The sequence below is a fragment of the Macaca fascicularis genome, chromosome 7, assembly GCF_037993035.2.
Source record: "Macaca fascicularis isolate 582-1 chromosome 7, T2T-MFA8v1.1".
Classification (NCBI taxonomy): Eukaryota; Metazoa; Chordata; class Mammalia; order Primates; family Cercopithecidae; genus Macaca; species Macaca fascicularis.
This window is the reverse complement of record NC_088381.1, coordinates 145752725-145776046: the sequence shown is the minus strand read 5'-3', so window position 1 is coordinate 145776046 and position 23322 is coordinate 145752725. Positions and strand designations below refer to the sequence as shown.

The 23322-nt window shown below is 47.0% G+C and overlaps 1 protein-coding gene across 20 annotated transcripts in view; it reads right to left on the bottom strand.

The window, feature by feature from the left end:
* ADCK1 (aarF domain containing kinase 1) overlaps positions 1–20207 on the bottom strand; it is a 125889-nt gene extending 105682 nt beyond the window's left edge. For 6 of the 20 annotated variants that reach the window (XR_012416043.1, XR_012416044.1, XM_065549139.2 and 3 more), the window contains exons 1-4: positions 20148–20207; positions 7268–7347; positions 6694–6841; positions 3267–3350 (exon numbers count right to left, since the gene is read on the bottom strand). Coding sequence is in view for 16 of the 20 variants with exons in the window: in XM_065549139.2 (XP_065405211.1) it covers positions 3267–3350; positions 6694–6841; positions 7268–7269 (234 nt within the window). In the remaining 4 variants the exon portion in view is untranslated. Of the gene's footprint in view, positions 1–3266; positions 3351–6693; positions 6842–7267; positions 7348–19789 lie in introns of all 20 variants that reach the window. The other 14 variants (XR_012416045.1, XM_005561914.5, XM_073997967.1 and 11 more) reach the window with 5 other exon arrangements.
* Between the last annotated feature and the right edge of the window lie 3115 nt (positions 20208–23322).

Genomic DNA, 23322 nt, shown 5'->3' with positions numbered 1-23322 from the left:
TAGATGTCTACACCAGCAGTGACTTCTGTATGCTTTATGAATAAGCCAGCTCACACACATCTCAGTTTATAAGCATCCTGAACACCAGGGATCTGGTTCTCCAAAGCATGTGAGCCCCTCCCCACCACCTTAGCTGCCTAGCAAAGGGCCACTAGGCCTCTAGAACACACTTCTTCACGTTGGCTCTCAGCCCTCTGGTTCCAGAGCTGAGTCACTGAGATCCCAGCCTGCCTGCGCCAACCTTGAAAGTGCTCGAAGTCACCGCCTGATGAGTTAGCCTCCTGGCTCTGACATACTCTGGGACCTGGAGATGCCAGCTTGACAGTTGAGATAATTATGTTTTACCCTTCACTCATTCCTTTATCAGCCACGCTGACAAGAAGGCATAAGCGCTCCAATGGAAGAAGACACTCCTGCGGTATTTACTCGTGCTCTTAGCGCCAGCCAGCTCCCCCTTCCCAGGCACAACTCCCAGAGACGGGCCTACACCCTGTTATCTGGTGCCAGCCACCACGTGCTGCTCCCTTGTCAAATGCCATGCTGCACTTTCCTTACTGCATCCCCTAAAACTGTCAACTTCTCCAGGAGCCACAGTGTCACTGCCTTTCAGATGACTTACATGTGACACGTGACAGGCAACTGTTTTTTTGACACCCCTCGCCTGCCTCCCCTGCAGATTCCATAAAGCAGAGGCCTTGCCCCTGTGTCCGAACCCACAAGCTCTCCGTAGAATGATACACCAGTGGGTGCCAAGGTCCTTAGCACTGGTTAGCTGGAGAAAGAGGGGCAGGGAAACACAGTGGGCAATTATGTCTCAGAAGCAGGGGCTTTGAGATCCTCCATAAAAACTAACATTTCGGCACCTGTAGTTCCAGCTACTTGGGAGGCTGAGGCAGGAGAATCACTTGAACCTGGGAGGCAGAGGTTGCAGTAAGCCAAGATCGCACCACTGCACTCCAGCCTGGGTGACAAGAGCAAAAAACTCCATCTCAAAAAAAAAAAAAAAAAAAAGAACATTTCATTCATTCATTCGTTCATTCGTTCAACAAAACTTTTTCAGGACCTGTCACATCCTGGTGATGGATGCTGCAGACATGGAAATTCACAGCACAGACCAAATCTCTGTCCTCATGGAACATACCTTGTAGGAGACATTTGACTTGTTTTTGATACCTGCTTTGTATTTCACAAGGCACTGAGATATTATCTACATAATCCTGAGAAAGCGGCATAACCGTCTCTAATTTATAGACAAATGGCATCTCCAAAAGGCTAAATGAATTTCCCAAAGCCAAGCCACAAATTCGGGTCTTCTAACTAGTAACTCCGTGCTCTGTCTGGGACCTCCCCAAAGGTAGGGAGGTGGCAGGGTACAGGCTGGCATTGAAACAGACATTAAATCAACGCAGGCCTACGCATCATTGCTAGAGATGCAAGATCAAAAAAACAAAGACTGAATCCCTGATCTAAAGGAACAGAGAGTCTAAAAAGAAAGGCACATAACCAACTATCGTCTGTGGCAAGAATAAAGACAAAATGATTAAATTCAAATAGGAAGACATCTCTGGAAAGATGCACAAGAAATAATAATTGCCTCCAGGCAAGAAAATTGGGTACCTGAGGAACAAGGGTAGGAGGGTCATTTTGTATGTTTCAAACACTGTATATTTTGATTTATGTACCATTTGAATGTATTTCCCATTAAATAACACTTTGAAGATGCAATCAGCAAAATCCTGAAGGTAAAAAATTCTACAGGATAAATTATCTGGTTTTTTCAACAAACAAGTAACTCAAAAAAGGGAGAGCGAAGAAATGTTACAGATTTTTAAAGATGTAGAAAACATCAACCTTAATATATCTACCTTATTTGGATATTTTGATCCAGATTTGAACAAACTAACTATACAAAGGCATTTAGGGGCTGGGCACTGTGGCTCACGCCTGTAATCCCAGCATTTTGGGAGGCGGAGGTGGGTGGATCACTTGAGGTCAAGGGTTGGAGACCAGCCTGGCCAACACGATGAAACCCAGTCTCTACTAAAAATACAAAAATTAGCCAAGCATGGTGGTGTACATATGTAATCCCAGCCACTCAGGAGGTTGAGGCAGGAGAATCACTTGAACCCAGGAAGCAGATGTTGCAATGAGCCAAGATCGCACCACTGCACCCCAGACCAGGTGACGGAGTGAGACTCTGTCTCAATGAACATAGAAATAAAAGAATGAATAACTAAAGGGGGGAAAGATGGCTAACAAGATGGGCAAAATGTTGATAGTTTCTGAAGCTATATGACAGTTCCACCAGAGTTCATTCTACTATTCTCTCTACTCTTGTGGATGGCTGAAATTGCCATAATAAAAAGTTTAAATAAAAATTTAGACATTAATTATTCCATCCACATAGGAAAACTGAGAAGGAAAGCACCACCAAGGGGAGCTTAAGCTGAGTCCAGAAGGATGACGAGGAATTTTCTAAGGGGCAAAGGGCATTCCTGGCTGAGGGGACTGCCTGAGCACAGCCATGCCAATCTATCACAATCTCTAGAGGAGCCAAAGGTATCTACACTTGACCTCAAACTCAACCTACATCCACAAAAAAGTGCCCTCTCGTTTAATCTCCCAAGTCTCCGGGATATCTAACCATATATCAACATCAACTACCTTGTTCGAAGTGACGACAGAGAGTTTGGGGTTGACAGCTCGACTCAGAGGCCTACAAGAGGCCCCAGAGTAGCCCTCAGAGGATAGGAAAGCAATTAACCTCTTTCAATTGGGTTTTGCCTGACAAAACAGTTTAGAAGCCAGCTGAGTTATCTGCGGGACAGAGCCTACATCCCTCTTGAGTCATCCCAGACACCCGCACTCCCCAGAAGCACACACGGGCCTCCCGCACAGCACCTTGCAGATTGGTAACTCAGTACCATGGCATTCAGCTTGATGACGGTCTGACAGCACCCCTCAGAAGCGCTGAAACCTCTACATGAAGGAGGAAGCAGTCCTCCCCTCCTTCCTTCCAAAAATTCAGTGGCCAATGCCCCCAGCCTCAATCCCCTACACTGCCCTCTGCCCAACTCCAGCTGTACACAGGAAGCTTCTTGGCTAGGCAGCTGCTTCAGGATTTATTCAATCCTAGGCCAGGTGCAGTGGATCATGCCTGTAATCCCAGCACTTCGGGGGGCTGAGGTGGGAGGATCACTTGAGCGTAGCAGTTCAAGGGTTATCCAGTCCTGGCCTGGTTCAGATGGGTCCCATGGGTTACTTACCTTAGATCTCAGCTGCAAGTACTCCTCTGAGCCATAGGGGACACTCTTCAGGGAAGTGAGGTAGTCATAACTGATGACAGCCGTCTGTGAACCAAGGTGGTGGGGAAAAGCTTAGCACCTGGACATTAAGTACTACTACTCTACCTAAACCTTGCAGTGCAGGTCCCTGACACAACCGCTATGTCTGGGGAAGCAGCCAGTCCCGCCCCTAAGATGCCCGGCCCCTGGATCTTATTCTAGCTAGCTTCCTCCTGTCATTCAGGACTCCGTGCAAATGCCACCTATGCAGAGGCCCACTCTAAAATTGCGCCTCTTACCAGAAACATTCAATTATTTATCACAACAAACCACCATCCAACATTACCTTGCTCGTTCGTTTCCTTGTTTATGAACTGTCTCTTCCTATAAGCTTAAACTCTAAGCTCTAGAAGCACAGGGGCTTGTCCTTCCTCTCCATCACTATACCCCAGCACCTTTTACACTGCCAGGTACATTGAGTAAATGCTCAATCAAAGCTAGTTGAATAAAGCTGTTACATAAACTTGGCCGACTTCTCCACATCACAAATAAACATATATGTATGTTTGCTCTAATAGCATAAGTCTTTTTTTTTTTTTTTTTTTTTTTTCTTTGAGACAGAGTCTTGCTCTGTCACCCAGGCTGGAATGCACTGGCATGATCTCGGTGATCTTGGCTCACTGCAACCTCTGCCTTCCAGGTTCAGGCAATTCTCCTGCCTGAGTCTCCCAAGTAGCTGAAATTACATGCACGCACCACCACACCCGGCTAATTTTTGTATTTGTAGTAGAGATAGGATTTTGCCATGACGGCCAGGCTGGTCTCGAACTCCTGACCTCAGGTGATCCTCCCACCTCAGCCTCCCAAAGTGCTGGGATAACAGGCATGAGCCACCGCACCTGGCCCTAATAGCATAAGTCTTGATTCCGTGTCCCCTTATCCAGAAAGAATCAGAAAATTCGTCTCCAAGATATCCTAGGCATGGAAGGGCCTTGGGGATTATCTACCCCAAACCTTCCTTTATAGAATTGAGTAACTGGGACCCTAGAAGTTCAGGGACTTACAAAATTGATATTAAGAAGAGTTTCTTCCTCTGCACTCTACAAAGCTTTATTCTATTCAACATATACTTGTTGAACACCAACCACAAGCAAGACTTGGGCACTAAGCAGTGTTCAAGGACAATCCAGACCAGAGCTCTGGCCTTTAAAATTTTGACAGCTTTGTGCCTGGTTTACAAAGCACTGATCCATATCTTCCTCCCTCCTTTCCAACTATTCAAATCTCTAAGATTCCATTTAAAACCTGCTTCTGGCTAACCTGAAGGTATTGAGTTATCGCAGTTGATTGTTCACAGTCAGTCACAGATCATACTCCTTGCTCTACTCATTCCTCCCTTCTCACTGTTGCACTTGACTAATCTAAAAATATATATATACAGGCCGGGCATGGTGGCTCACACCTGTAATCCCAGCACTTTGGGAGGCCTAGGCAGGCAAATCACTTGAGGTAAGGAGTTCGAGACCAGTCTGGCCAACATGGTGAAACCCCCTCTCTACTAAAAATATAGAAATTAGCCAGATGTGCTCACTTGAACCCAGAAGGTGAAGGCTGCAGTGAGCTGAGATGAGATCGTGCCACTGCACTCCAGCCTGGGCAACAAAGTGAGACTCTATCTCAAAAAATATATATATATATGGATTTGGATGCATGGATTTGGATTGTTTTTTGAATCTATTCTTGCAGGCATTACTCAACCATATATGCGTGTACACACACACACACATGCACGCGCGCGCATAAAATTGGCCTGGCACAGTGGCTCACATCCGTAATCCCAGCACTTTGGGAGACCGAGGTGGACAGACTGCTTGAGCCCAGGAGTTCAAGACCATCCCAGGCAACATAGTAAAACCCTATCTCTACAAAAAAATACAGAAATTGGCCAGGTGTGGTGTCAGGCATCTGAGGTCCCAGCCACTGGAGAAGCTGAGGTGGGAGGATCTCTTGATTCCAGGAGTTGGAGGTTGCAGTAACCCAGTATCACACCACTGCATCCCAGCCTGGACGACAGAGCGAGACCCTGTCTCAAAAAAATAAAAATTTATATATATATTTTTTTAATATATATACCTCTTTTATGTACATATATAAATATATATAAATTATATATACATAAATTTTGTTTTTTATATATATACACATATACATATATATTACATAAAATAAAACCTGCTACCCCTAGGATACCAATCCTGACTCCCAGGTCACAGCACTCACTCCGGTGTCTGACCATAGTAGCAGGCATCTGAATCACCCATCTTGGCACAATGCATGGATTTAGATTGTTTTTTAACCTATTCATGTAGGCATTCCTCACCCAGAAGCTACTTCGTAGCTGGGTCTAAGTAGGACAGTTTGTTTCTGTCCCTCAAAGCATGTAAGACAATGCTCGACCAAAAAAGGGCACTCAGTAAACACTTGGGAATTGTTTCATATTCCGTAGCCTGATTATCCAAAGTCTATTTGTCGGTATTGGTTCTATGACTCGGCTCAGCCTTAAGGACAAGCACGGCAGTGCCCTCCCCTCTGAGCCAGGACTCAAAGGACACCTGACAATACTGAGTATTAAGGAGACGGTGAGATGACAACCACAACAGACTGTGCATCAGACTGAATCTACATCAAGAGGAAGAAAGCATGAGCTCATCCTGCAGCAGATAAAGGAGGAAAGCTAGCATGAGGCATGTGGCCATCTACCCACCAATGGGACAATTCTACAGGAATGTCTGGGAGAGTTGCTGTCAGCAGAGTTAGGAGGACATGATCACACCAGGATGATGATCCTGTTGAGCCACTGGAGAAAACCTCTAACCATAAAATATTCAGCTCAGGTTCTCTGTCAGTTTGGAGATTGGAGGGGATCCCACAAAGTTCTCTGAGGCCTAGACCGTCTGGGTATAAGTCTTGCATCAGGAACCATTCATCCTAGTTCACTGCAGAGAGATCAAGTTTTCTAGCAGAATTTAATCAAAACTGCAAAGTCCTCCTTGCACATGCATTTGCTGAAGAGCACGGCCCCTCTTGGTGTGTTGCTAAAATAAGATACAGAACCTAAAATATAAAGGCTGCAGAACACCGACCCAGTGCAGTCCCATTCTGTGTTACCTTGGGATGACAGGAAACCCTGTGGTACAGGAATAAAGGAATATCAGGTTGTGTATACAGGAATAAAGGAATATGAGGACACACACCCATATGTGTACACCTGTGCAGAGGGAGCTTTTGCACATGTAAGGATACACAAGTATCTCCACGGATGTATAACAGGCATGTCTATCTGCTGCATGTATGAACACCTGCAAGTAATCCTGCAGCTTCTCTGCTACCCCCAATGGGAAAAACCTACCGTAGCAACTGCTCTGCCCACCCTGACAGCGCCAAAGTCATTAGGGTCCAAGTACTTGTTACTGTAGAGGTAGATGCCAGAGGCAGCAAGAGCCATGCTGGTCCATGAAGCAAGCTTGAGAGCCTTTCTGGCCATGTCCCCTTTTTTCCTGCAGAAAAAAGGATAGTCGAGAAAGAACAGCAGTTAAGAGTTTCATAGTTAGCCAAACTGAAGTTCAAATCCCAGCTCTACCACTTAGATTATATGACCTTGGGTCATTTCGTTAATCTCACTGAGCCTTAGTTTCTTCGTGTGTAAAACAGGATAATAACTAACTCAAAAGTAGTTGGGATAAAATGAAATAATGCACATAAAATCCTTAGCATAGCACCTGGGGCAAGTCAGTCCTCAAAGTCCTTCCTTCAACAGTGCCAGGCACTGTTCTAGATACAGGGAGAGACAGTAAACAAAATAAAGTTCTTGTCCACTTGGAGCTTACACAGATAGATCACTATAGAATATCAGAGCTGGTATAAATTCTGACAAGAAAAGCAGAGAGAGGCTGAGCACAGTGGCTCATGTCTGTAATACTAACATTTTAGGAGGCTGAGATGCGCAGATCGCTCGAGTCCAGGAGTTCCAGACCAGCCTGGGCAACAAGATGAAACCCCGTCTCTACGAAAAATACAAAAATTAGCCAGGCGTCACGGCACGTGCCTGTGGTCCCAGCTACTCAGGAGGCTGAGGTGGGAGGATGGTTTGAGCCCAGGAGGAGGAGACTACAGTGAGCTGAGATCATGCCACCACACTATAGCCTGGGTGACAGAGCCAGACCCTGTCTCAAAGAAAACAAGCAGAGAGGGCAAAGGGATCAGGAGAGAGGAAGACTGTTATTTTAGAAGCAAAGCAGAAGAGCTGGCAAACCATCGCTTCTGAGTCTATCATGATACCACAGTGCGCACAGAGGCACCACTAGCCCTCTATGCCCAGGTCAAAAGTGGTCAGGCCACAGCCAAAATGGCAGCTGCTCAGCAGCCAGGTGAGCCCTCTGTGTACGGTTGATTCTCAAAACATTTACTTTGGTTAGAGAAGACAAGCCCTTGTCTTGAATGGAGGCTCCTTGAGGGCAAACACCATGACTGTCACTACTCTGCCCACTCACAGTCCTAGAGAGTGTTTTACAGTTAGAGGCTTAATACCTACCTGCTGATTTGATCTGTTCAAATTCATACTCCTAGTCAATGTGACCTTTCCCCCACCCTACTTGTACCTGCTCAGTCATTCTTTGGGGTCAGTGCACCCAACAGAGTACTTCCTCTTCAATTCCCGAGCAATTTATATCAGACTAAAGTCCACGACTACAGTTGCAGCTGCCAGGAGAGAGGTGCCACACGAGAGCGGCAGCACGCCACCAAGCCACCTGCAGGCGCCAGCCTTGCACACCTTGTACCCTCATCCCTCTGCTCTGGAATGAATCTGAGCCTGTCACCTTCCTGCTCTGTGCCTGTTTCCCCTTTGTATGGAAACTATCATTACAAACAAGCTTATCTTCATTTTATTTGTCTTTGAAACAGGGTCTTGCTCTGTCGCCCAGGCTGGAGTGCAGTGGCACGATCTCAGCTCACTGCAACCTCCGCCTTCCAGGTTCGAGTGTTTCTCCTGCCTCAGCCTCCCGAGTAGCTGGGATGACAGGTGGCCACCACCATGCCCAGTTAATTTTTGTATTTTTAGCAGAGATGCGGTTTCGCCATGTTGCCTAGGCTGGTCTCAAACTCCCAACCTCAGGCAATTCACCTGCCTCAGCCTCCCAAAGTGCTGGGATTACAGGCATGAGCCACCATGCCAACTCATTTTCTTTAAAGTCTACTTTGACTCATGCCTCATAATATAGTCACATTTTTTTAAATTTATATACATATATATTTACCATCTACTACCTGGAGATGGTGTCAGATCCCATGGATTGAGGGCCCCGTCCCCAAGACTGCATCCCCCACTTCCCCCTACAACATTAGTCACAAGTCCAGGTCTCTAAACTTCTGACCAACCAGCTTCAAGTTGGGGTTCCCACAACCCCTTCTTTGGGTTCAATTAAGCTGCTGCAGCAACTCACAGAACTCAGGTACACACTTACATTTGCTGGCTTATTATAAAGGAGACTGCAAAAGATACTGATGAACAGATGTGCAGGGTCAGTTACAGGGAAAGGGCGTGAAGCTTCCAGGACTTCGCTAGGCACACCACACTCTGCAAATCTCCAAGTGCTCAGCTACCAGCCCTCTTGGGCTCTTGGGTTTTTATGGAAGCTTCATGATGTCAGCATTCCTTCCCTCAGTGTATAGGGCAGAACCTACTCTAGGGAGGGCCTTAAGACTCACAATCAGAAAGGTGGGGAAAGACCACAACCCTGCCTTGGGGCAGGTGAGAGGAGGGCAGGAAAGAGATTCTGATTCCTGAGGCCTGGCCCTGAGGCCTAACACACCTAACATTACCACAAAAACTGTAACAAGGGCTGTGGGAGTTATGAACCAGGAACAGTGGACAAAAACCAATATATATAATAACATCACAATAGTCCTTTTTTATAATTCCATTGCTCTTCCCTTTGGAACCTTCATTTCCTAATCTAGTATTTCTAAAGTATAATCAGAGGAACACCTGAAAAAATATTAGCCTAGATGCCATTTCAAAAATGCAGATTCCTGGGCCAAGAGAGGTAGCTCACGCCTGTAATTCCAGCACTCTGGGAGGCCCAGGCAGGCGGATCTCTTGAGGTCAGGAGTTCCAGACCAGCCTGGCCAACATGGTCAAACCCCATCTCTATTAACATTAGCTGGGTGTGGTAGTACACACCTGTAGTCCCAGCTACTTGGGAGGCTAAGACAGGAGAATCACTTGAACCCAAGAGGCGGAGATCGCAGTGAGCTGAGATCGCACCACTGCACTCCAGCCTGGGCAGCAGGAGACTCTATCTCAAAAAAAAAAAAAAAGAAAAAAGAAAAGAAAAGAAAAAAGCCAGGTGCGGTGGCTCACACCTGTAATCCTGTAATCCCAACACTTTGGGAGGCCAAGGCGGGTGGATCACGAAGTCAGGAGTTTGAGACCAGCCTGGCCAATATGGTGAAACTCTGTCTCTACTAAAAATACAAAAATTAGCCACGCATGGTGGTGTGCACTGTAGTCCCAGCTACTCGGGGGGCAGGGGCAGGAGAATCACTGAACCCAGGAGGCAGAGGTTGCAGTGAGCCGAGATCATGCCACTGCACTCCAGTCTGGGCCACAGAAAGAAACTCCAACTCAAAAAAAAAGAAAGAAAGAAAAGAAAAGAAAAAAAATGCAGGTGCCTGGCTGGGGGCAGTGACTCATGCCTGTAATCCCAGCACTTCAGGAGGCCACAATGGGAGGATTGTTTGGGCCTAGGAGTCCAAGACCAGCCTGGGGAAGAAAAAAAGGTAAACATTAGCCTGGAGTGACACCCTATGCCTACAAGTCCCAGCGACTCAAAATGCTGAAGTGGAAGGATCCCTTGAGCCTATAAGGCTGAGGCTGAAATGAGCCATGATCATGCCACTGCATTCTAGCCTGGGCAACAGAGCAAAACCCTGTTTTAAAGAAAAAAAAAAAGACAAAACAAACTTTTAAAACGTTTTTTAAAATGTAGATTCCTGGGCCAGGCTTGGGGGCTCACACCTGTAATTCCAGCACTTTGGGAGGCCAAGGCAGGCAGGTCAAGAATTCAAGACCAGCCTGACCAACATGGTGAAACCCCATCTCTACTAAAAAAAAAAAAAAAAAAAAAAAAAAATTAGTCGGGCATGGTGTCACGTGCCTCTGTAATCCCAGCTGCTCAGGAGGCTGACGCAAGAGAATTGCTTGAACCCGGGAGGTAGAAGTTGCAGTGAGCCGAGATGGTGCCACTGCACTCCAGCCCGGGAGACAGAGCGAGGACTCCGTCTCAAAAAAAAAAAAAAAAAAAAAAATTTAGTAAAATAAAATAAAGAAATGTAGATTCCTAGAGTCCACCCCATGGGCCATTGAACTACCAACTCTAGGGGTAAGACTCAGGGATGTGCATTTTAATAAGATAACAAGTGATTTGTCTGAAAGCTCAAGTTTGACAGCCACACTTCTTTTTTTTTTTTTTTTTGAGAGTGTCTTGCTCTGTCACCCAGGCTGGAGTGCAATGACACAATCTCAACTTACTGCAGTCTTGACCTCCTGGGTTCAAGCAATCCTCCCATCTCAGCCTCCAGAGTGGGCTAACTTTTGTTGTAAAGACGGGGTTTCACCATTTGCTCAGGCTGGTCTCCAACTCCTGAGCTCAAGCAATCTCCCACCTTGGCCTCCCACAGTGCTGAGATTACAGATGTGAGCTACCATGCCCAGAAAGGATTTTTTTTTTCAGTAAAGAGAGGCTTTGTTGTCTACCAATGGGTCAGAAAAAAAAGGGGGGTCAGGTGCAGTGGCTCACACCTGTAATCCCAACACTTTGGGAAGCCAAGATGGGAGGATAATTTGAGCCCAGAAGTTCAAGACCAGCCTAGGCAACATAGCAAAACCCCATCTCTACAAAAAATACAAAAATCAGCTGGGTGTGGTGGCATGCACCTGTTGTCCTAGCTACTTGGGAGGCTGAGGTGGGAGGATCGCTTGAGCCTGGGAGGCAAAGGTTGCAGTGAGCTGAGATTGCGCCACTGCACCCCAGCCTCAGTGACACAGTGAGACCCTGTCTCAGAAAAATAAAATTAAAAAAAAAAAAAAAAGGCTGGGCATGGTGGCTCATACCTGTAATCCCAGCACTTTGGGAGGCCGAGGCAGGCAGATCACCTGAGGTCAGGAGTTTGAGACCAGCCTGGCCAACATGGCAAAGCCTTGTCTCTACTAAAAATATAAAAGCTAGTCAGGTGTTGTGGCATGCACTTGTAGTTTCAGCTACGCGAGAGGCTGTGGCAAGAAAATCACTTGAACAGGAGGCAGAGGTTGCAGTGAGCCGAGATCACACCACTGCACACTCCAGCCTGGGTGACAGGATGATACTCCTAAAAAAAAAAAAAAAAAAGAAAGAAAGAAAAACAAAGAGAGGCTTTGCTGAAATTTAGTGTTTAAGTTCATTAGTGTATATTCCCCAAAAACATGCCTCCCCTTCCCCAACACCAGATGACTGCATTCACTCTACAAGGGGAACTGCAAGCAATGATTTTTAAGGAAATAATTTAAGAAACTCAGACTGGGCATGGTGGCTCATACCTGTAATCCCAGCACTTTGGGAGGCCAAGGCGGGTGGATCACAAGGTCAGGAGTTCGAGACCAGCCTGGCCAACATGGTGAAACTCCGTATCTACTAAAAATACAAAAATTAGCTGGGCATGGTGACGCATGCCTGTAGTCCCAGCCACTCGAGAGGCTGAGGCAGGAGAATTGCTTGAACCCAGGAGATGGAGGTTGCAGTGAGCCGAGACCTAGCCATTGAACTCCAGCCTGGGCAACAAGAACAAAACCCCATCTCCAAAAAATAATAATAATAAAATAAAATTAAAAATAACAGGCCAGCACAGCAGCTCACGCCTATAATCCCAGTACTTTGGGATGCCAAGGCAGGTGGATCACCTGAGGTCGGGAGTTCAAGACCAGCCTGACCAACATGGAGAAATCCAGTCTCTAGTAAAAATACAAAATCAGCCAGGCGTGGTGGCGCATGCCTGTAATCCCAGCTACTTGGGAGGCTGAGGCAGGAGAACTGCTTGAACCCAGGAGGCAGAGGTTGCGGTGAGCTAAGATCACACCATTGCACTCCAGCCTGGGCAACAAGAATGAAACCCTGTCTCAAAATAAATTAATAAATAAATGCAGTAAATGTCTATAATTTTATGTTGCCTTGGCATCCATTTGGAACATAGCTTTAACTTTCTAAGGCCAGAGGCCTGTCAAACCCTTGACAGTTTCAGTTCTCTACCTCCTTCCAGTTCCTCAATGTGATTGATTCAGAAATCTGCCTTAGACAACGCCTCCTGGTGACCACCCCACTATGGGACAGCTACCTACAACCTACTTTAATCACCCCACCGACCTGTACACCCAGCATGGACTGTGCAGATATACCACAGTGATCGCCCCTCAGTCACTGTGTGACTCCACAGAACTCACGCCTGCTTATTGTAAACCCACCAATTAGAACTCCTCATGAGAAATCTGCCTGGCTTAACACTCTGGATCACAAAAAAGGCTTTGGTGCACAGGTCTCCTCTCTTGATCTCTCTCTCCTCGCTCCCACCCACCTGCTGGTTGAACTCCCTGCTGCCTCCAGGCTTCCCATCCACCCTCGTGGGCACTCATTTCTCCAGTGGATCTGTCAGGGAAGGCTTCTGTTATTTCGTGTGTTTTGTTGCGCTGCCTGTGTCTGCGTGTCACTTGACCAACACTCCTGAAGCCAATTTCTGTCTTGGTCAGATCTCTCTTAGGGAGTGACTATCTTAGGCCAGGAGCAGTGGCTCATGTCTGTAATCCCAGCACTTTGAGAGGCTGAGGCGGGTGGATCACTTGAGGTCAGGAGTTCAAGACCAGCGTGACCAACATGGAGAAACCCCATCTCTACTAAAAATACAAAATTAGCCGGGTGTGGTGGCACATGCCTGTAATCCCAGTTACTTGGGATGCTGAGGCAAGAGAACTGCCTGAACCCCAGAGGCGGAGGTTGCGGTGAGCCGAGATCACACCATCGCACTCCAGCCTGGGCAACAAGAGTGAAACTCCATCTCAAAAAATAAAAATAAAAATAAAAATACAAAAATTAGCTGGACATGGTGGCATATGGCTGTAATTCCAGCTCCTCAGGAGGCTGAGGCAGGAGAATCACTTGAACCCGGGAGGTGGAGGTTGCAGTGAGCCGAGATCACACCACTGTACTCCAACCTGGGGTGACAGAGCAAGGCTCTGTCTCAAAAAAAAAAAAGAGAGAGAGAGAGTGGGTATCTCAGGCTGGGTGCAGTGGCTCACGCCTGTAATCCCAACACTTTGGGAGGCTGAGACGGGTGGATCATTTGAGGTCAGGAGTTCGAGACCAGCCTGGACAATATGGTGAAACACCATCTCTACTAAAAATACAAAAATTAGCTGGGTGTGATGGCATGCACCTATAGTCCCAGCTACTCAGGAGGCTGAGGCACGAGAATTGCTTGAACCCAGGAGGACGAGTTTGCAGTGAGCTGAGACCATGACACTGCACTCCAGCCTGGGTGACAGTGAGACTCTGTCTTAAAAAAAAAAAAAAAAAGTGGCTATCTAGGTGGGAATAACCTGGACACAGGTCAGATGAGCCACAGGGCATGTGCCAGTTTAAACAAGTTTACTGTGAGAGAGACACCTAGGCATGAGTCAGACACAGGCATTAGGCTGTCCAGCAGGATAAAGAAGTACTCCACGAAAGGCACACTGTAAAAGTCCACGACCAAAGCCCTTGGATTCCAGGCAGGGCAGAGCTAGATCTCTCCGGAGGGAGACCTCAAGACCAAATTAAAAGCAAATACAACAATACTACCACTGATAATTGAAACCACCTTCACAAAATTATGAGAGTAAGAAAAACCTGCCGTAGTTGACTCCATCTTGCTTCTGACGTCCAACCTGTCCTTGCTCACTCCTGGGTGCAGACCAAGCTAACTTTGGGAGGAATCTAGTTTAGGAGTTAATTTGAAAGCAAGGATGATAACCATCCCTCCCTAAAACTAATCCCTCTTGCTCAGAGACCTAAAGCCACCTTTGTAAAACTCATGCGGCCAGGTGCAGTGAGTGGCTTACACCTGTAATCCCAACACTTTGGGAGGCTGATCGCTTGAGCTCAGGAGTTGAGACCAGCCTGGGCAATATAGTGAGACCTCATCTCTCAAACTCCTGATCCCAAGCAATCCGCCCACCTCAGCTTCCCAGAGTGCTGGGGTTACAGATGTGAGCCACTGTACCCAGCAAAAAGACCTCATCCCTTAAAAAAAAAAAAAAAAAAAGCCATAGGAATAGGGTTATGGGAGGCACCAGAACTCTGCTTAAAATGTAGCATAGTTTCTATAATCCCTAACTGCTCAGGAGTCATATGATCAGAGGTCACAAGGTTTGTGACTTTCCTAATTGTTCCCATAGAATGTATAGATATCACTATTGTAGAACCTAAGATTGGGAGGTTTTTTGAGATTTTTTTCAGACTGAGCTCCCTGGACAAGGTCTTACATGGTCTAACTCTCAATTTCCTCTAGGGTCTCAGGCCCTGCCACTTTCCCCTTCATTCATTCCACTCCAAACACACTGGCCTCTGTGCCATTCCTCAAACATGCCAGGCGTATTCTGACCTCCCAGAGCTTTTGCACTTGCTGTTCCCTGTCTAGAACAGAGGATGACAAATATTTTTCTATAAAGAGCCATATAAGAATAATTTTGGGGCCAGGCACAGTGGCTCACACCTGTAATCCCAGCACTTTGGGAGGTCAAGGCAGGTGGATCACTTGAGGTTAGGAGTTTGAGACCAGCCTGGCCAATGCGGTGAAGCCCTGTCTCTACTAAAAATACAAAAATTAGCCAAGCGTGGTGGCGGGTGCCTGTAGTCCCAGCTACTCTGGAGGCTGAGGCAGGAGAATCACTTAAACCCAGGAGGCAGAGGTTGCGGTGAGCCGAGATCATGCCACTGCACTCCAGCCTGGGCAACAGGGCAAGACTCCGTCTCAAAAAAAAGAAAAGAGTCATTTTTGCCTTTGCATTCTTTTTTTTCGAGACAGAGTTTCGCTCTTGTTGCCCAGGCTGGAGTGGTGCAATGGCACGATCTCGGGCTCACCGCAACCTCTGCCTCCGGGGTTCAAGCGATTCTCCTGCCTCAGCCTCCCAAGTAGCTGGGATTACAGGCATGCGCCACCACGTCCGGCTAATTTTGTATTTTTAGTAGAGACAGGGTTTCTCCATGTTGGTCAGGCTGATCTCAAACTTCCGACTGTCAGGTGATCCGCCCACCCTGGCCTCCCAAAGTGCTGGGATGACAGGCATGAGCCCTCGCGCCCGGCCTTGGCTTTGCATTCTGTAACATCTCTGATGCAACTACTCAACTCTGCATTGTGGCACAAAGCAACCAAAAAAAATGTATAAAGTAATAGGTGTGGCCAGAATTGACCCTCAGGCTGTCATTTGCCAAACCCTGGCCTAGCACATAGTGGGGGGCTCCAAAAGCATTTACTGAACGAATGAATCAATGAATGGATAAACTATACCCAGTGAGGCCTGAGGCCTGTGCAGAGCAAGGAACAATGCAGGTCCCCAGGTGAAAACCACATACCCTGGGCTGACAATTCATCACCAACACCCCATCCCACCCCAACACCACCTTCCAGCCCCTGCCTCCCCTGAACCCCCTCTTCCTGTTACACCAACCTCCACACATGTCCCCTGCATGCAACGAGGCCACCCCTACCCTTGAGACCACCTCTGGGTGGGAAGTGACAGCGAAGCAGACACAACGCTCAAAACCCTGTTTTCGTGCAAATGGCCTCAGTAATAAAAGAGATGGAAATTGAAATACATAAAATAGATGATACAGGAGCCAAACGGCATCTAAATAGACTGGAGCTTGAGTTTTCCATAAGGTGTCCCTGAGTCTTTAACATGCAAATGAGTTGCTTCCCTCGGGGTATTTTAAAAGACCCTGTCAGGTGTGAAATATGTCTGTCAATGAAAAACACCTTTCATTATTAAACCCTTTGTTAATGAATCACCTGCCCTGCTCTGCTTACTCGCCTTTTTGACTTTCACCTGAGTCACCTCTCCTAACAGTACATACCTTACAGGGGGTCTGAGGTCATCAAAACCCTTAAACCTAATCACTAGATAATAACACTAGCAATAACTAGGCTTTATATTAAAATAGAGCCCTTCACACTCAACTCATTAGATATTCCACACAATCCAGTGAGAAGAGACAAATACTATTACCATCCCCAGGTATAAATGAGGAAACCAAGGAGCAGAGAGGGCGAGTGATTTGTGCCAGGTGGCTCAGCTAGTAAAATGGCTAAGAGCTTAAGCAGAGCCTTCCCACTCATTCCAAGTATTCAGCCCTTCTCTTTATGACAGGTAACCTCTTTGATAGGAACACCTGGACCCCTGTTCACTAACGTTATTACTGCTGTTCTCAAGGAAATGCAATTGTTGCTGTGGGCAGAGACCATGATTTCTGACCCAGTGCCAGGCATGTAGGAGGTACTGTCTGGAGCCCCCAAAATCAAGATCAACCAATGCCTCCCACTAGAAACAAGCCATTTCAGTCTATCAAATGTTTAGGAGAGCTGCAAAGCTGACATGGCTATTTTATTGTCAAATCAATGACAACAATGGAATCCATCTCGCTGGACCACAGGAAACACCCCAGTGGGTTATGAAATGAAGCAACAGGAGAGCCCGGGACGTACAAATGGGAAGTTGATGGTCACACGAAATGTTCATCCCCTCGACAGAACTAAATGGGAAACCAAGCACTTACTGTTCATTGGAGTCAATGAGTGGCTAGGCCTTTTCAGTTTCCATCCATTGGCAGCCCTCTCCCTGTGCTACATTTCAGGACTAAAGGGCTGGAATCACCTCTCCCTGTTTGGTGCACAAATGAGAATTACCACAGAGAAAAGGCACTTAGGTCTCTAGTTCCATGAAAAGTGACCATGGCCTCCTTCCATTTCCTAGAGAGACTATTAGACCAAGGAGTATTATTTCTTCTAGTCTGCCCCCAAACTGAAAAAAGACCCAAAAATACCCTTGGAGAGAGTGATCGGGTCTTCAGAAGAACCTGGTCCCTCATATGGATAGAAAGCACACAAAGTGGATGATACCATCATGCCTCAAGTCTGGAAAGACACCAAAGACACCAAGTCAATAGCAAGGGACTGTGTGAAGTTGACCTGAGCAGGTTTATAGTCTGCTCTCCCTAAGATAGTAATGTAGTCCAGTGCAGGAAACAAATTTTAATCAAACTCCCTTTCCTAGTATTTGATGCCCAAGCACTCAAGGTCCTTAAATCAATGTTGATTAAATAAAGGAATCCCGGGAGGCTGAGACAGGAGAATTGCTTGAACCCAGGAGGCGGAGGTTGCAGTGAGCCAAGATCATGCCACTACCCTCCAGCCTGGGTGACAGAGCAAGACTCCGTCTCAAAAAATAAAAATAAAATAAAATAAAGGAATCCCTGACTGATGCCAAGATCCCAGGGTAGACAACGAAAATAAGTCTCACCCAGGCAAGGAATAGAATTTTTCCACTCAGTCCATCCTAGGGAAGGCAGACTGAGGGAGAACAGAGCAAAAAGCCAGATGCAAAGAGCAAGCAGCAGGTAAGAGAAGAGAGCGAGCTTCCAACAGGAGAGCTACAGTGCCAAGCACTTATTAGCTCATGCAACTCACACAACTAGATTCCAAGATGCATGCTATTAGAGTTTTAATCTATGGATAAGGAAGTGGTGTTTTAGAAAAGGTATAAAACTTGGCCAAGGAGCTGGTAAGTGATGGAGCCACAACTTGAATCCTGTATGACTATTCCCACCAAGAGAGCAAAAAGTACACAAGAACAAGCAGCTTGCTGGGTCCTGAAATAGGCCACTGGAGTCCCTGCAACATGGAAACCTTAACCCAGGAGGCGTATTTAGTGAGCTACCCTGGTAAAGAAATGGATGGCTGACCCAACTAATTTTTTTTTTTTTTTTTTTTTGAGACAGAGTCTTGCTCAGTCGCCCAGGCTGGAATGCAGTGATGCGATCTCGGCTCACTGCAGCCTCTGTCTCCCGGGTTCAAGCTATTCTCCTCCTCGGCCTCCCAAATAGCTGGGACTACAGGCACACACCACTATGCCCAGCTAATTTTTTTGTATTTTTGGTAGAGATGGGGTTTCACCATGTTGGCCAGGCTGGTACTGAACTCCTGACCTCAAGTGATTCGCCCACCTCAGCCTCCCAAAGTGCTGGGATTACAGGTGTGAGCCACCACGCCCGGCACCAGGCCCGGCCCCATCTAATATTCTTATAGGTCCTTTATCTGACAAGAAAATGACTGCATATCAGAAAGTAAGAATATGCACACTCTCCTAGTACAGATCAAATCACACATCCCTGAGGCCAGTTGAGAAATGGCCAAGCAAAGAATGACCCAATAAGGTAGAATATGATGTAACCAGGAAAAATGACAAGTATAGACTACATTCAAATCTGTACATAAATTAATATGGAGGGAATTAACAGTGTAAAAGTAATATGCACATATTTACAATCACCAAAAAAGTAAAACTGGCAAATACAGAAAGACCCATAACCAGGTGTGAAGAGATAGTGCTTTAAGTTCACAGGATTTTTTTCCTATAAACCAGTGGTACACAACGTATGGTCCCCAGACCAACAGCAACTGCATCACTTAGGTACATGCTAGAAACACCAATTCTTGGTCCTCATACCAGACTTACAGAATCAGAAACTTTGGGGATGGGGTCCTGTATTGTGTGTTGTTACAAGCTCTCCAGGTGACTCTGGTGCATGCTAAAGTTTGAGAACCACTGTAGTAAGAAAATTATTTTATTTATTTTCCTTTTTTTTTTTTTAATACAGAGAGGGGTCTCGCTATATTGCCCAGCCTAGTGTTGAACTCCTGGCCTCAAGCAATCCTCCCATCTTGGCCTCCCAAAGTGCTGTGATTACAGGCATCAGCCACCAAACCCAGCCCCAATTATTAAATAAAACATATGAAGCCACAGATAAAGTCTAATTCACTTCAACTCTGCAAATATTTCTTGAGCACCCACTAAGTGCCAAGTATCATGGAGGTAGTTAATAAATACTTGTTGAATGACTTTCTTGTTAGGAGAAAGTAAAAGCCACTTAACCCTGGGAGAGGGCTGTTCTAGGTGTCCTATCTAAAGGTTGCTCTCCACACACACTGGCTGCTGTTAGCACATATCTACTGTGTGATCCGGAAGCCCAGGGCCCTGCAAGATGCTGGAGATAAGCAGCGGTCTGGGGCACGTCGCAAGGTGGGGTGGAGGGCCAGGATAAGTGCATTGCCCCCTGCTCTTCCCCAGACCACCCTCCAGCTCCAGCTGCTTCTGCCTCAGAACTCACAGGGCCACCAGGGGGTGAAGGCGTCTGGGTGAGCCACCTCCTGCCCTCCTCCAGCTCTGCCCACTCGGATGCCTGCAAGACTGAAGTGGACGGGCCACATGAAAGCCCACTGGTGTGCCAAGCTGGAGAAGTCACTGCAGGGGGGCGGGGCAGTGCGAGTCACGTGGCCGCGCGCCGGGCCCAGGTGACAAGGTCATGAGGCTGTCCCTCCCGGCGCCCAGGGCGGCTGCACAGCCGGAGCAGAGGCCCGTTCCCGGCGTGTCCACACCGGTTCCCTCGCGCTCCACGCGCGGTGCTGCCCTGCCAGCCTGATAGGCCCGAGCTTTGCGCCGGCCTCCGGCGAGCTGCCCCTACTCACCCCGAGGGAAGCAGAGCCGCGGCGCCCGGCTTCCCGCCGCAACCCGGTAGCTGGGAACCGTGCCGGGACAGCCACCTGACTGCGCTTGGTGAAGCCGAGGCGCGCGCGGCCTGCCGGGACTTGTAGTTCCTGGTTCCCCACGCCGCGATCCCGCGGCAGCGCTGTGGAGGCAGCCCAGGGGTCTCGGCCCCTTACTCCATCAGGTGGCCTTGTTGCTTTGCCAGGGCGACGGACTTGGAATCTTACTGAAATATTTTCTTCAAGACATTCTAACTAGGTCCTAGGTTCGTGTTTAATAAATGATGGAGTGGATTTGTAGATTTTTTTTTGAGACCAAGTCTCACTCTGTCGCCCAAGTAGTACAGCTAATTTTTGTATTTTTATTAGAAAGGGGGTTTCGCCATTTTGCCCAGGCTGGTCTTGAACTCCTGAACTCAGGCAATCCACTTGCCTCAGCCTCCCAAAGTGCTGGGATTACAGGCATGAGTCACCGCTCCCAGCCTTGTAGATTTTATTCATTCATTCATTCATTCATTCATTTATTCATTCATTTATTCTCCAACCCCTAACCTCAAGTGATCTGCCTGCCTCAGCCTCCCAAAGTGCTGGGATTACTGGTGTGAGCTACCGCATCGTGCCCAGCCAGCATTATTATTATTTTTTTTGAGACGGAGTTTCGCTCCTGTTGCCCAGGCTGGAAAGCAATGGCATGGTCTCAGCTCACCCCAACTTCCGCCTCCCGGTTCAAGCGATTCTAGTGCCTCAGCCTCCCGAGTAGCTGGGATTACAGGCAAGCGCCACTATGCCTGGCTAATTTTTGTTATTATTGGTACAGACGGGGTTTCTCCATATTGGTCAGGTTGGTCTCAAACTCCTGACCTCAGGTGATCTTCTGGCTTTGGCCTGCTGGGATTACAGGCGTCAGCCACCGCGTCTGACCAGCCTATTCTTATCATTCATCAATTGTCAGTAAATTTCTTCTTCACCTACTAGTTAAAATCTCTTACTTAAAATCTACAGCCGGGTGCGGTGGCTCAGGCTTGTAATCCCAGCACTTTGGGAGGCTGGGGCAGGTGGATTGCCTGAGTTCAGGAGTTCAAGACCAGCCTGGGCAAAATGGCGAAACGCCCTCTCTCCTAAAAATACAAAAAATTAGCAGGGCGTGGTGGCGCAGGCCTGTAATCCCAGCCACTCAGGAGGCTGAGGCAGGAGTATCGCTTGAACCCGGGAGGCGGAGGTTGCAGTGAGCCCAGATCACACCACTGCACTCCAGCCTGGGCGACAGAGTGAGTGTCTGTCTCAAAAAAAAAGAAAAAGAAAAATTAGCCAGGCATGGTGGCAGGCACCTGTTATCCCAACTACTACGCAGGCTGAGGCAGGAGAATTGCTTGAACCCAGGAGGCGGAGATTTCAGTGAGCTGAGTTTGGGCCACTGAACTCCAGCCTGGGTGACAGTGAGACTTCGTCTAAAAACAACAACAACAACAAACAACAACAAAACCCACCACTTTAGGGCAAAGCATAGCCAAAACACTCTTGAAGAAGAAAAATGTGTTTTTAGGACTCACCCTTCCATATCAACATTTTTATAAAGCTATACAAATTAAGACCATGTGATATTGGAATAGGGAAAAGCAGAGGAGGAAACGGAACCACCTACAGAGCCCACAAACAGATACAGGCATCTGTGAAATAAGGTATGGCTGGAATGGTAGTTCAATGAGGGAAGATAGGGTATTCAGTTCATGATCTAGAACAACCAGTTATCTGTTGGATCCCCTATGCAAAAACTAATTCAAGGTAGATTAAAGACTTATAGGGGAAATTAAAGCATTTTAAAATTACAACTTTTTTTCTTCTTACTATCATTCCCCAAAATTACAACTTTTAAAAGAAAACAGCGTTATGATATCAGCGTAGGGTTTATTAAGTGCCATAAGCACGAACTGTAAAGAAAACTTTGATACGTTTAAACTGCATTAAATTTAAGCATTTGTCTTTATTGAAAGGCAGCATAGGCTGAGCACAGCGTCTTATCCCTGTAACCACGACACTTTGGGAGGCCAAGGCAGGAGAATCGCTTGAAGCCGGGAGTTAGAGACCAGCCTGAGCAACATAGCCAGACCCTATGAGACTACAAATAATTTTAAAATTAGCTGGGCGTGGTGGTACATGCCTGTAGTCCCAGCTACTCTGGAGACCAAGGGACGGAGGATCTCTTGAGCCCAGGAGTTCGAGGCTGCAGTGAGTTATGATGGATCTTACCACCGCACTCCAACCTGGGCAACAGAGAGAGAGCTAAACCCAGTCACTAAAAAAGAAAAAAAAAAGATAATTGCAGCAGCACAGAGGTAGCAGTAGTATAGAGTTAAATAACAGCCCCCACCATCTAAAGTTTGCAATGTATAGGCATTAAGATAAGAAGATTAATAACTTCCAAATAATGTGAGAAGTGTTAAAATTAAGGTATGAACAAAGTGGCTTAGGAACAGAAAAACAGGGAGCATTAGGCCAGGTGCAGTGGCTCACGCCTGTAATCCCAGTACTCGGGGAGGCCAAGGCAGGCAGATCACTTGAGGTCAGGAATTCCAGCCCAGCCTGGCCAACATGGTGAAACCCCGTCTCTACTAAAAATATAAAACTTAGCTGGGCGTGGTGTCACACCTATAGTCCCAGATGCTCTGGAGGCTGAGGCAGGATAATCACTTGAACCCAGGAGGCAGAAGTTGCAGTGAGCTGAGATCATGCCACTGCACTCCAACCTGGGCGACAGAGCAAGACTCTATCTCAAAAAAATAATAATAAATTAAAAATAAAATAATAATAAGGGCCAGGCACAGTGGCTCATGTCTATAATCCCAGCCACTCAGGAGGCTCAGGTGGGAGGATAGCTTGAGCCCAGAAGGTCAAGGGTACAGTGAGCCATGATTACACTACCACATTCCAGCCTGGGTGACAGAGAAAAACCAGTCTTAAAAAAAAAAAAAATCACCTGGAGAGCTTTAAAAGTCCTCCTGGGCCATATCGGGCACTGGCACCCCTTCAACTACTGGGAATGGGACTGAGTCATACTTTGTAGAGCTCCCCGTAGGATTTCAATGCACAGCTGAGGTTAAAAACCCCTGATTTAGAGTCAAAGAATCTTATTTGAACTGGGTGACTCACAGCAGGTTTT